The sequence below is a fragment of the Passer domesticus genome, chromosome 2 (genome assembly GCF_036417665.1).
Source record: "Passer domesticus isolate bPasDom1 chromosome 2, bPasDom1.hap1, whole genome shotgun sequence".
In the NCBI taxonomy this organism is placed as follows: Eukaryota; Metazoa; Chordata; class Aves; order Passeriformes; family Passeridae; genus Passer; species Passer domesticus.
Genome location: NC_087475.1, coordinates 17409075 through 17424063, shown reverse-complemented (window position 1 = coordinate 17424063; position 14989 = coordinate 17409075). Strand labels below are relative to the sequence as shown.

Here is a 14989-nt window from a genome sequence, read left to right as displayed (position 1 = left end):
ATAATTGCCATGAGAAGAAAACTCCCTCCATTTTTGTAGATGCAAATTAAACCTTTGCAGAAGGGATTGGTTTTTTTTTTCCTTCCTCATATAGCAGATGTGGTACAAGACTATGCTCCTGGGGATTCTTTATATGGCAGATAGGGAAGTATGTGTGATATGTGACTAAGACAGGATCCTTCTCTAATGTGGGGGTTTGTCTTTTTCTAATCAAATCAATTAGCTTGCTATACATCTCCTAAACACAGTAATTTCTCACTCTAATGATCTTACCAAGAAAAGGTTTTTTCTTTGTTCTTGCCCAGGAGATAGCTTGGAGTTTGCCTTCTGTTCCCCTAATTCCAAAACCTCCTGGGACCAGAATGCCACTGTAATGACAGCCATATATAAAAGAATTAACATGTAGAATCAAGCCAGCAGAGCAATCCACACAACTTGAAGACTTCTGAGTTATAACTAAGCAAGCACAATTCATGAAAGGCATGCTTTACATGACCATTCAGAATACAAAGACATTAAAACTGGAAATTTGTTTCATCTACCTACCCCAATTCTCATCTGACCAATATCACGCTTCACAGTGAAATTCCCACTGCTCAAATAAATATTGCTCAAATAAACTAGCTACATATTTACTACTTAAAATCCTAACACCCAAAGTTTAGATCTTCTAATACCAAAAAAACTAAATGCATCTAGACAGGAAACAACATCACTTGAAAAATACAAATTGAAATCCTAGCAAGGATTCTTAACAAAGGCATTTGCAGTGTGCATTTACAAGCACCTTTCACTATGCTGCATGTTGACCACAAAAAACCTTTGACAACTGATCTGCACTGTAAAGAAAGGATATCCAAAAAAGCAAAACAACAACAAAAAAAGCAAAACCCTGAACCAACAACCAAAAAAACTGCAATTTGTCTAAAGAGATTAAGCAGACTTTGAGGATATATGTTGATATTTCAATTTGCTGAAGCTTTTCACCACCCATTCAATTTATCCTTTTGCATAAGTAACAAAAGTCTGGACGCACTGAGAAATTATTTGATTTATTCATTCATTTGTTCATTTCATATTGATTTATTCATTTCAGTTTTCATCACATGAAATAAATATCATGGTCTGCATTTGGGAAACAGAATGCCCAATGTCACTTACTCTGCTTTGCACAGTTTCTGCCATGCCTGGTGATACTTCACTGAGTTCTCTGCTTCTGTAGAACGTTCAAGTTCTGTTGAATCTATGTACTAATAAAGAAAAACATGCAATGAAATGATCCTATCTTCCACAGAAGGAGCAGCAGACAGTATATGATCAAGCACTAAGAGAAATTATTAACAGTTTCAAGTGAATTTGCCAATAAACCTGTAACAACTTCACTGAAGACCCGGTATTTGTTTTTAAGACCGAATGTTTGCTCTAAGTGCAGCAATCTGTGCCCTTTTCTTTGCACACAGCTCAGGAGCTGTGTCTGCCTATAGCCCAGTTTGGCACCCTCCAGGTAAGCAGTTTAACTAGAATTCTCTGAAACTCTGAACCCAGGTTACCTTCCTAGGGCAACCAGGGCCAAACAAGGAGTGGTGCTAGCCTTATCCTGCCATCCCAATGGGATGTGGCCAGAGTGTTTACTTTCCTGGCTTTTGGGTGCCACAGCTTGTCAAATCTTATTATAAGACTAGAAAAAGCTGCCTTGTCTGCCAGAAAGGTGTTCCTACTCTTGGGTAGAAAGGGAGAAATAATCAGTATCTATGCCCTACTGGAAATACTGCATTAGAATCTCTAGTGTCATTAAAAAGCACAGATCCTGATGCATCACTAGAGTGAAGTGAGGGGGCAACAGGGACACAAAAGATCAGCGTTTGATTCTGGGTTTTGTCAGTCTTTTTCTCAGATTAACATAATTAACCACATTCTGATGTAGAGTCCATCCTCCATAAAAATGAGATCATCTGAAATGGCAGAACTCACCTGTGTGCAGAGAAAGGCAACTGACAAGGAGATTGCTGAAAGTCCCCCAGATAAGACTGCTTTCTAGCAAATATTTTCTACTTTTTCCACATTCCAGAAGGCATCAAAAATACAACAGAAAAATAACTACTTTTGAATGTTGCTATTCCATACTAGAAGAATATTACACAACCAACTAAAAAGACACTATGGTACTGTGAGGTTGGAAAGAGAAACTAATGACAGTTGGAGTTAACTGTATTTTCCTTGCCAAACATATTAAGAAGGAACATATATCAGTTAAAGAAGCATCAACATTTCATCATTCAGATTAAGCAGCTCCTTCAGAGCATGGGATTACACTGACAGCCTTTGGGCATAAACACTGAAAGGAGGTTTGGACATGCAGTTAAGTACAGAGGGAGCTGTGTCTGTTAACATTTCAGCACTGCACTGGAGCTCGGCAACCATCAGTTTTCATGCTTGTTAATGCAGAAGTCCCACCAAAATTCAGACCAGCTGCACATGAAGCTTGCTGTGTATTTGCAGACAAGGCATCTTTCACCTTTTTTGCTAAAAGCAAAGCTATTTTTCATGTCATAAAAATTTCCCACTCTGCAGCTGTCAGTACAAAACACTACAGTGACACAATCACGTGGGTCGGAAAGGACATTGGGAAGTCTCAAGCCTCACTCCCTGCTCAAAGCAAGTCAAATTAGAGCAGGCTGCTTAGGATAATTTCCAGTCAGGATCTAAAAATGTCCAGGGATGAATTCTGGCTGTTCCCACTTTCTCGTTTCTTCATGCACACAGAAAAAACTTTTTCAGAGTGTTAGCTAATACTCTTCCCAGGGAGCAAGAAAAGGCTGACCATCTGCCATTTCCCCAAATCCTGATTTTTGCCTTTTTTTTTTTTTTTTTTTTTTTTTTAAGACTGGCACATTTGCCCTTTTCTAGTCATAAAATAATTAGGTTGGAAAGAATGTCTAAGATCACTGAATCCAACTGTCAACCCAGGACTGCCAAGTTCACCATAAAAACTATGTGTCATGAAAACAAATGAAATCTAACTATGATAGTAAATATAAATTTGCAAATAGTCTTCTTTTCCATCAGATCCAGTTTTGGGTAACTTCAATGTTCCTTTCAAGTAAGTTTAGTTCCAAATAAAATAATCAAATCTATAAATATTTATTTTTAAAAAATTAGATGCTTGGCCAGTCTCCATTTACCTGCATGATTCATTTTCTAATTTTCACATGAATTAAAACTGCCACGCATAATGGCAACTAGTAGGTTACCACAGAATGATATAACAGTAAAATCAAAGTATTCCTGAAAGCAAAAGCCAGAAATATGCTCACCATTAAATCCAGTTTGTAATTAATTGCCAGTGCAGAGTGTTCCAGAGCTTTGAAAACAGATGCATAGCAGTCACTTAGTTTTGTGTACTTGCCCACGAGAGCTATGGAACACACCTTCAGCAACCTTTCATATCTGACAAAAACAAGTTCCTCAGTTACTACACTAAATTTCACCAAACCCCCCCCCCCATTTTAACAGCATTTGCTTTTTCTTTAACTCCAAAAAAATCTGCTAAATTTTCCAAACTGCAAATGGTTTTAAACCCAGACCATTCCCAGGTGTCTATCAGCACTAACCCTGTCAGTCCAGTTTGGTGACTTCATAGCAGCTAAAACCAACCTTGAATTACAGCACCTCTAGAGAAAGCAGCAGGATGCAGAGTACCTGCAAGCCATTTTCTTCCACTTCATTAGAAGGTCACTTGGCTGGTCATCAATAGGTAAATTTAGCCTCTGTTTAAAATACTTAATGATGCCTTGCTCCTCCAATAGGATTGGTACTCGGTAAGTAGAAGAAACATCATGAATAAATATCACCTAACAAAAAAAAGGCAGAAGATAAAAAACTTATATAAATTTTTCATAGGAAACATTCATTCTACTTTTGGATATTACATGCAATTTTATTCTACGCACATTCTGGTTTTTAAATACCTTGCTTTAGAATGAGCAGGACAGCACAGCTAATATTTAAGGTTACATTAAATCTACAAGAAAAAAGTAAAAATGTGATTTACTTCTCCTTCACACCATCATACAGGCTTGTCAAGCCTATTAATGCATCAGTTTTAATGCAAACATCTGCAAACACAAGCACTCATGCTTGCTAGCAGTTCCTTCCTCCCCTCTCACAAGCTTGAGGAGTATTAAGCATGAAAGCAAGAAAACAAATTAAACCTAACAAAACAGACCCAATTTGTTTGTGACACAGTCTCCTAAAAGTATTTTGTTAGTGAACTAGGCTATGTGATTACTGAGTGCAGTCCATTTAAGGACCTTTTTGTTCAGAACACATTTATAAACTGCATCCAAGCTGCCAGCAATTAAGGTGATTGTGCTTGGTTTACCTGAGCTCAGAATCCTGAGCACAAGTGTTCTCAAGACATGAAGAGTAAAGGATACTCTCTTTGCTACCCTCGAGCTGCTTCTGCTCATCACAAACTCTGTACCGGTGTGTGCTGCCCTGTGCCTCTCTGTGTGCCCCTCAGTCTGAATCTGTTGTACCTTCAGCATTATCCATTACATTGAAAAGTAAAATGCTCTCACTTGCAAAAATATTTAAAGAGCAGTCAATTAATCAAAAGTAATATCTGAATAGCAATTAATTGCAAACTATTAGGGGAAAAACCACACATGAATTACAGGAGAATATATATCTACACTGTAGATGCATGCTTAAGGGCATAAACAGCCTATTACATATAATCACAGTAAGAGTGTTCATGTGGCTGTGACCATCTGTGGACATAAGCAAATCACCTAGCTTTAACCATACTTTGTTCATCCATTAGTATAATCACCTGAGAAGATTTATGGGCAATAAATACATAGTAATAAATAATGAATAAAATCAGCCATAGTTGTGAAAACTGAACAGTTTCATGCTATGCATAATAACTAACCATGCACTCAAAATCTATTTTTTATTAGCTTTTACACAACATGCATTTAAATTATTAATGACTGTTTGACATAAAACTTAACATATCTTGATATTTTGAAAATGCTATAGCATCCATAATAGCAAGATAAAAATTATAAAAAACAATCACATATTAATGGAGCAGCCAGAAGTTGAAAACAGAAATACACAGAAATATTTGTATACTTTCCCACATGTGATATTGAAGTACAGACCTGCTCAGGCTCCACATGACAAAACATGGAAATCTTCTCCTTCACAGCCATCTCTATAGGTTTTGCACTTCTGCAGACTATCTGTCATAACAGAAGGAAAAACTTCAAATATTTACTAAGCAAACCAATAGAAGATTCTCAATAGTTTATCTCTTTTGGAAGCAGAGCACAAACAAATGTGCCTTTTTTTACTCTTTCCCCCCTTCTGGAGTTCCACAATATATCAGAGTTCACAAATATCTACTAGCAAGGCAGAAGCAAATCCATCACCTGCCCATACTGACCAATTTTCATACATCTTTCACTGGCATTCTCTGTAAGATTCCTTCCTCATGTTCTTCTTTCTTGCAGCTACTATTGTAATACTCTTTGCCTCAAGTCTAGCAGCTCTATAAGTATGAATATGATGAATCAAAAGAAATATTGTAATCAAAAAGATCAGATTTAAATTGAGAAAAATAATACTTAGCTTACATGCATGAGTATTTCAGTATTTCAGCATCTTCTTAATTTAGACATCATGACAAAAATGAGCCCAAGGAAGAGAAAACTAATTCACAATTCTATGGCGTTTTTACTGGTGCTAGTATTTTGCTGATACATTTAAACCCCAGTAATTTAAAAAAATATTGATAATTTTTAACCAATTAAGAAAATAATTATATGTGATAGTGTTTTCTGGAAGGAGTCTTTTTGTGCAATATGTAACTCCAAGCAACTAGACCAAAATGCACAACTGCTCTAATGAATTGCCTACTGATTACTCAGTCTACTCCCCTAAGTTATTTTGAAACCTTAAAGTATAACAAAAAGTAGGATGATACTGTTATGAGACTAGTACATTACTTTTCCCATCTTTCTAGCAAATGCAACTACTTAATTCATCAAGGCCTTTTGCTCAGAAACTTGTAGCTGCTCTTTGATCACCCTGCTAATGCAGCTTAGCTACACTGATACTGATGGAGTCTAATTAACTTATCCCAACCTTAGAAGTAATTCTAGAAACAGGAAAAAAAATTACCAAGTATAAGGAAAAGTTAGTGTGCTTTTAAATAAAAATGTAATTAGGAAACAGTTTGTACATTCTATTCACTTAAGCATAATTCATATGTAAAATTTGGTACAGTTTGAAGCTGAGGGTATAATTCATAAACCTTGATAGTATGAGCAAATGAGTAAACCCACTTTGAAATCTATCATCCATCTTGTGAAGACAAATTTAAAGTTAATGCAGACACAGAAATCAAAACCAGCATGAAAATAACACAACTCTTGTCTCGGCAACCCCTTGTGTGAGGACACGAGGCTTGACTCCATTTTTATCAGAAGGCTGGTTTATTATGTTATATATTATATTAAAATACTACATTAAAACTATACTAAAAGAACAGAGAGAGAGGAAGAAGATCAGAAGGCTACAAAGACAAGAATAGAATTGGAATCAATAACAAAAATCTTGTGACTGCTCACAGCCTTGGCACAGGTGGCTGTGATTGGTCACTGATTGAAAACAATCCACATGGACCAATGGAAGATGCACCTGTGGCCTTCCACAGCAGCAGATAGTTATTGTTTACATTTCTTTCCTGAGGCCCTCAGCTCTCAGGAGGGGAAAAATCCTAGCAGAGGATTTTTCACTAAAATATCATGGCTACACACAACCACAATAAAAATGGGAGAGATGCACCACAAAGGAACATAACACACAGAAAATGAGGAACAACTGAATCCAACAGGGCAGCTCTGCAAAGTGCACACTCAAAGTGCTGCATCAGAGCACAGGGTCTCTGCAACCCCAGCAGAGTGCCCATCTGCACTCAGAACAGCCTGGGGAGAACAGAGAGGCTCGGGCACACAGAGCTGAGCAGCCACCCCAAGGATGCCCAGGAGCACGCAGGGAGGCACCAGGGACTCAGAACAGGATGGAACAGGCTCAGCTGTAGCAGCTGCCCCATGTGCTTCCTGGCCAAGACAGCAATCATTTGAATATTGTCCTGAAGCAGCACTCAAGGAACTTTCTAAGGGCACCAAGAGGCTGCAAATCAAGTGAGATCTGTCCCTGCTTCAGGTGTCAACAGCAGCAGTCAAAAAATAAAAATGATACTGTGCTCCTGGCAGTCCCAGAACAGCCCCAGGCAACAACCCAAGATGCAAGACTGTCACCATGTTTGTCTGTTCTCCTTTTATCACACACACCCACTCAACAGGCTTTTTAAAGAAAATTATTTTTTGGAGGGGAGAGAGAAGTCAGGCATTGGCAATTGCCTTAAAGCCTTCAAAAAGAACAGGCAAATTTGCCTATGCAATTAGCACTTCAAGAAGGATTTTGGAGATTAGGCCCTGAAACTTGGAACAGAGTACAGCATTACAATAATAAAAGTCTTTCCTTCCACAAGCTGGTTACAATTATCATCATGTCACAGCCACTTGACCCCAAACACATCTTTCACCTATCCTATTTCCAAATCCATTGGTTTTGTAGTTAAAAACACATTCATTCATAAATGTAAAGAGCTTTAAAAAAAAAATACCCAGAAAGAAGCACAACACAAAATTCAGTTGTATCTTAAGACTATCTTAAGAATAATTTTTCTTTTTTTGAGGATGTACGCATTGCTTCTTCTGAATAATGTAAAAAAAAATCTGAATGCTATAAGACAGAAACATTCTAGGTTTTTCTACAAAGTGAATTGAGAATTAAATTATTTTTAGCAGTGACAAATTATTTTTGTAAAAAAAGATGCCTTTAGAAGACCCTAGCTACAGTCCCAAGATATAGCAATACGTTAGTTGAATTAAGTTAGCTTAGAATGATTTTGACTGCTTTGATTTCCTGTGGCTTTAATGGAGCTATGCAGCACATATTTTGCATTTCTTCTAAAACTCTCATCTCTCCTCAGAGACTATGGTTTATTCTTTGAACACTAGTTATGCAAGGATATTTCTAGATGACCTATAAATAAAAATCTGTATTTATTGACTCACCAAATCTGGAGACAAGCCTAGACCCCTCAGGGCTCGAACACTGTTCTGTGTTGGTTTTGTCTTCTGTTCACCAGTAGCATTAGGCTGAAAAGGCACATTTTCAAAGCTCAAATAGCAACTAACATCTGCTAACAAAGCAGTTACAGATTAAAAGCAAAATTCATTGCAGGTAATAATATTTTCAGGAAATAAACATATCCAAAGAGAGTCATAATATGCCAGAAATAGAAATGACACCTCTGTTATTACTTGTATATGAAATACTGTGACAAAACCACAGGGTTCCAATTCAGGTCAAGTTATTTTGTTGTTTTTGTTTTCAGAGAAAAATGTCCATATAATTGGCTTGGGCAGAAGAAGAAGAATATTCCAAAACTTGCATTTGGCTAAAAAATGGGGAATGTCCAAAATAGCACAAAGCCTCCAGTGACTGTTTTTGAAATATTCAGATGCAATAAATAATTCTGTTCTGAAATATACAGAATTAATCCTACCAATTGCTGTTCAATCCTCTAATCCACAGCTGTAGTTGGTAATTATCTTTTTGTCTGTAGAAGATGAAATCTATCATCATTACAAACCTTTGCTTACCAAAATACCCCCAGTGAGTAGTGAAGCAAAATTTAGAGTTCAAATGAAAAAATACTTCCAGTCCTGTACAATGAGTTACAGTGGACTTGACTTGACTCCAGCATGAAAGGGTTAATGAGACAAATAAACAAATATAAAGCCAATATAGAATAAAATTTATATCATTAATTCTAATAACTTACCTGGGGTACTAGGCTAACATGGATATTACAGAAGTTCTCTCTTTTTGCTTTGAACTGAAACTGTCTAAATGCTTCAACAAATGGCATTCCTTCAATATCTCCAATGGTTCCACCCAGCTGAAAAGGAAATGGATATGTCAGAGTGGCAGAAAGCAAAAACAAAGGAAAAAGAAAAAAAGTCTCATATATTTCAAGATGTTTTCTGAAACTTTTATCTGAAAAAAATCCCTGACAATTTAAATTTGCAAAGATACTCTACAAAGTGCTTTCATCTACTCTGCACAGTTTGTTTCTTGTAGAAAACATCAAACAATTTTCCAGTTTTATTATGTTCACTTTCCACCTAATACATAAGCTTCCCAGGGGAAGATGTGTGCTGCTGCTCAATAATACATGCTTCACACTGCCTTCAAAGTGGGGAACCAGTAATCAATAGTAAAGCTGATGTAAAGATTTTCATATAGGAAAACTTTATTTCCTGTCAGATTAAAAAATATTTGTGATTAACTAGAGACAGACATTTCTCAGTATTATCATGGCTTTCCAACATCAATAATTTTTTATAACCAAACCAACATGCAAGACTAAATCCATGCTGAAATTTATTTATAAAGACAGAAATCAGATGCCTTTCAAGGACACGGCGAGCTATAGCAGACTAAGCACTGAATAAAGCAGCTTTGCAGACAAGAATGATGAAATAGTGGGATTTCAGAATGATCTTTTTGTGCCACCAAGTGGTTTTCGACAGAATTACATATTTCTGTTCATCCAGTACCAGAAAAACTGACAACTACATTTGTACATCACACACATTTAGTCTAACTCCTTCGGGATTTTACAACTTAAAAATGTTACAATTATTTTTAGAGTAATAAAGAAAAATAATTTTATCAGGCTGGAGGTATAAATGTAACGAAAAAACCCCCAAAAAAACCCAAACCAAAACACAAAAAACCTGAAAAAACTGTAGTTAAAGGACTGATATGACCATCACTTATTAATGCTTTTGTGCTACTTTTGTATTTACTTTTTCATATTTGTTTTAAATTAAATATTTGACTCCCCCTGTGAGCATCATTAAAAGATCTATAGGTATAATGGTAAGTGCATCTCAATCAAGGCAGATTCTTCTGCATAAGAAACACTGAGTAATTCTGCTGTTGGGTCACAAAGTTTATTGTACTATTGATTGCAGTGGTTACTTCTGGCATTAAATCTATGACATCTTCTGTCAAATTCTCAACTATAATCTTTCTTCATTATTTTCTGCTGCAACAGTACTACTAGCAATTACTGGCTTTCACCCAGCTGTCTCAGTGCCCTACTAAGGGTGGGTCAAACTCCTTGTTTCCATTGTGCAGAACATCAGCAGGTCAAGTAATTAACAAAGTTGCCACCAAAGATCTTAAAGATAACATCAGAAACTGGGAAACTAACTTACACATTGTTTAAATATACTCCTTTAAGCATGACCACAAGCAACAAGATGAGCATTTGAAGTTCTGTGGAAGCTAGAATGTTAAGGGCTCTCCTACGAACCACAAGAGATTTCAGGTATTACACAACTTTTCTCAATACTATTAACAGTATAAAGCTTCAGTCATACATCTGGATCTTGGAATACACAGTTCGCATTACAGTAACTGCTTTAATTCTCTCAGTTAATGAACTCTTAAGAACCTCGATTTTCAGCTGTATTCTAGAGTGGATTTAGTCCAGTAAATGGAAGCTGTAGAGATAAGACCATACCTATCCTTTTAAGAACAAATCAAAGAATATAAAATGTGGTTTTGAATTTCTGCTCTCCATAAAACTTCAGTCTGACCTCTTTACAGTAAGGAGCAAAGAGAAAGCAAACAAGCTCACCGTGGTCACTGTAGACATACAACCTAAAAAGTTCTATACTTGCCTCAATTACACAGATTTGCGGCTCTTTTTTGTCATCATCCACAGGAACTTTTGCCTGATTCATTACCCATTCCTGAACTGCATCAGTAATGTGTGGAACAACTACAAAACAAAACCAAAGAAGGCAAGCACAGCTTACTTTAGGTCCATATACTAATTTTTGCATGCAAAAGGGGTGAAGTGAACAGAAAGCCAACAAGAAACTACCAGGTCCTTTCCCTAGTTCTCCTTTCCTTAAGCCCAGAAGCCAAACATTGCAGGAATATGCCCATATCTTTTGGAAGGGAGAAAGGAGTAAGGCGGTGCAGCAAGAAGCAGCCTGTTCTAGCTGATCCCTTCTTTTGTGAAGACTGAATAGACTAGTATCCCACAAAATTAAAATTATTACCTTGAACGGTTTTTCCCAGATAATCACCATGTCTTTCTTTATTAATGACATGCTGATATATCTTTCCAGTGGTGATATTGTTATCTTTATAGAGACTGATGTCCAAAAATCTCTCATAATTTCCCAAATCTAAGTCAACTTCTCCACCATCATTTAATACAAAAACTTCACCTGAAAAAAGAAAGTGAAAAAAGACAGAAAAACAATAAAATAATCAGAAATTATTAAACACACAGCAAGAACACCACAGACATCTTAAAATAGAAGAAAAATATTTTAAATTATATATGACAACAACATATCAGTAAAGCCCATACCGCAACCCAACCTGCACTGTCACTCTGTATGACTTAATATCCAAGTCAGTTTTACATCTAATGTCCATCCCTCAGACACATATAGTATTGCAAATAAAATGTACATTACATTGCCAAAATATTTAAGCAACATAAATATTTAACCAGCATTTCAACAGCACAATCATCCTTTTGGAAGAAAACAACCTCTAGGAATCATAAATCAGCACCAAATAAAATATTCATTTACTTGCAAGAGAGAAAAACTATGCTTTTTTAAGCATGAACTATTATACATGTTCAAAGTGTTTCATTATAAATTCTTGTTGACTGGATCTATTTTAAAGACTCAGGCTTCAATCAGGAGTAAACTTATGATGAAGAAAAATGCTTCTTTAAACATGATCACCATTTCTGGGTCAGTTGTTTCATCCAGCATCTTTTGTTCACCATGTCCACAGCAAGGGTTATCTTTGGGTATATACCAGCAAGGGTTATATCTGACCCTGAAAAATCCACTTAAAATACCCTTCAGGTGTTGAGGTGAACATCCCAAGTGTGGGGACACGAGGCTTGACTTCATTTTTCTCAGAAAGTTTATTTATTATGTTATATATTATATTAAAATACTACATTAATACTATACTAAAAGAACAGAGGGAGAGGGAGGACCAGAAGGCTACAAAGAACAAGAATAGAATAGAATAGAATGCATAACAAAATCCTGTGACTGCTCACAGCCTTGGCACAGGTGGCTGTGATTGGTCACTAGTTGAAAACAATCCACATGGACCAATAGAAAATACACCTGTTACATTCCCCAGCAACAAACAGTTATTGTTTACATTTGTTTCCTGAGGCTCTCAACTCCTCAGGACGGGAAAAATCCTAACAGAGGATTTTTCATAAAATATCATAACTACATTCAGGTTCACACTTTTCTTAGCCCTCTGAAAAGTCTTTAAATTCTGAATCTAGTCAACTTCTGACAGAACTCAAGTTACCAGATCTTGAGGTAAGGCTGGAAAGCTCTTGAGAAAAACTGTAAATATTTTGCCATGACCCAATGGCAAACGAAGTTACATGACTAATGCAAAAAACTTGTGGACTACAGAAATGTATATCCCACCAAAGTACAACACTCCACTTAAATGAACTTAGGTTCTCAAAGCTTCATTAATGTTTTTGACTAGATTTTTTTTTTTACTAAAATGAGAACTAAAGCAAACTGTCATGAAGGCACTTACATTAGAAGGCAGTAATAGCCAGAGAACAGCATTCTGGCTATCACAACAGAACTCTTAAGGACTTAAAGTTACAAGTAAGTTTCACAGCACTATTTAAAAGGGGTTTTTAATCAAGTTGAACTGAAGATAGCATTAACTGAACAATTCTTACAGCGAGGATTTTCCCAGTAAAGTGGTATTTTAGAGAAAGGAAGCATCTGCTTGTAACAGTATCTTCAAAAACACAGGCTTCTGTTTATTAACTTAGCACAGTTAGTGTCCTTGAGAACACAGAGTAAGCAATAAACTTTCAAAATAATGATAAAACAACTTGTAAACACCATGCTATTCATTTTTAAAAAATAAAACCAGAACACATTAATGTAAATACAAATGTTGATGTGAAAGAGAATAGCACTTATCTTCATACCATGTTCATACGGTGAAAAGGTTCCAGCATCTATGTTAATGTAAGGATCAATTTTGATTGCAGTGACACGCAGACCACATGATTTCAGAATGGTGCCAATGCTGCTTGCAATGATCCCTTTGCCAATGCCCGAGATGACACCACCAGTTACCAGGATGTACTTCATTGGAAAATCAGCACACATGCACAGACCTTGAGCTGGAAATCTAAAACAACAAAGATGTACATCTGATGAATGTGCATTCATGTCTGGGAAGATCACAGACTCAATCTGCAAAGATCTCAATTGAAATGACCTTCAGCAACATACAATAAAAATGACCATTCTGGAATGTGGGAGCAGGATTCACCTTTCCCAGGTTATACACCAATATGCAAGATAAACACCTGTCTTGTCCCAATCCTAGGTCCTTAGGAGGCTGATTGACACACAGATCCAAAGTATGAATTTACATTTCTAGACAGAAAGGGTTGCTGGGTGGCAAATCCACAAAAGTACTACAAAACTTTTTACTATTTATACATTTTAGCAAACAAAGGCACCAGTGTTGATCAGCTACAAGCTGCATTTTTCCACCCGAGACAGCATGACATGTATCTCATCTGCAAACAAATTCACATTCCATTCAGGCAGCTGTGGAGGTTAATCACTGAACAATTTCTGAACAGTGACACCACAGCTCACCATAAAGCAAGAACTCTAGGGCCAAGAAAATCACCCAATTCATCCAAAACAACATGCAACAGCACTTGATCTAATGGCCCTCAGTATAAATCAAAGCAGTGTGGTACTTCAGCTGCTGGTATGAAGTAGTACATACCCAATGAACATTTTAATTCTTCTTTTTATGAAGTAGTACATACCCAATGAACATTTTAATTCTTCTTTTTATGATACTAAAGTAACATAAGGCCTGGCTCTTCAGGAGACTGAGTTCAGGAATGTTGCAAGGCATGTTAGCAATGCTCTTACATTTCTGGTAATAGGAATTAATAAATTATTTGCTTGTCAATATGATTGAAAAGATGACCATAACCATTAAACACATTTAACTCAGAAGAAAAACAAACACCGATGATTAACTTTTCCCTGCCATTTAATTTTAATATGTATTTTTTTTTAATAGCAATGATTTTAAGACTTGGACCCTACTACCTCTATTTCAGGCTATTCCTTCAGAACTCAGCCAACTTAGCTGTCAACATTAACATCATAAACATCTAAGCCATTTTCAAAGCTCTTTTTCAGTATAAATCCTGAGTACATGCCACTTTAGAACTCTTAAATCTTGCTTACAGAAAGCAAAATGAAAAGTTTGCTGTGATTTTAGCAAAAACAACGATATCCCAGCAGCTTCAGGGAACGCGTTTACTTGGAATGGGTACAGAGAACTGCAGGCGGTCTGGGAATCCACTTGTAAAAGATGCAGGAAATAGAGTTAGGGGAGGGAGCGCTGAAAGCCCACACTGAATAAATCATTTCGCTGGGAAGCGGCACACGAATTACTCTGCCCAGCCTTATCTGCAGGAGCTGCCGCCTGCAGCAGGGATTTGTGGGCGCTGCACCTCGACCGAGCCGAGCCCAGCCCGAGCAGGGAGAGGCCTCTGACTTACGCAGGAGTTACAGGCGGCTGCTCCGACCGCAGCCCGGCGGCGCGGACCGGGAGAGCTCCCACGGGAGAGCCGAGCCCGGGCGCACGGCCGGCGGGGCGGGGGCGGTGCCTGCCCGGGACGGGGGCACGGCCCCTGCAGGTGCCGCGCCGGACAGGGGCGCGGGGGCCCGGCAGCAGGGACAGCCCCGCTGGGCAC

At 37.3% G+C, this 14989-nt stretch overlaps 1 protein-coding gene across 2 annotated transcripts in view; it reads right to left on the bottom strand.

The window, feature by feature from the left end:
• Positions 1-14989, bottom strand: part of CTPS2 (CTP synthase 2) — a 59764-nt gene extending 44775 nt beyond the window's left edge. Inside the window, exons 1-11 of one of the 2 annotated variants that reach the window (XM_064407601.1) lie at positions 14795-14989; positions 13181-13386; positions 11229-11399; positions 10842-10942; positions 8930-9046; positions 8157-8240; positions 5172-5252; positions 3700-3851; positions 3315-3447; positions 1162-1250; positions 274-368 (exon numbers count right to left, since the gene is read on the bottom strand). In XM_064407601.1, the coding sequence (XP_064263671.1) occupies positions 274-368; positions 1162-1250; positions 3315-3447; positions 3700-3851; positions 5172-5252; positions 8157-8240; positions 8930-9046; positions 10842-10942; positions 11229-11399; positions 13181-13364 (1207 nt within the window). In that variant the 5' untranslated portion in view covers positions 13365-13386; positions 14795-14989. Of the gene's footprint in view, positions 1-273; positions 369-1161; positions 1251-3314; positions 3448-3699; positions 3852-5171; positions 5253-8156; positions 8241-8929; positions 9047-10841; positions 10943-11228; positions 11400-13180; positions 13387-14477; positions 14683-14794 lie in introns of those variants that run through there. The other variant, XM_064407602.1, reaches the window with a different exon arrangement.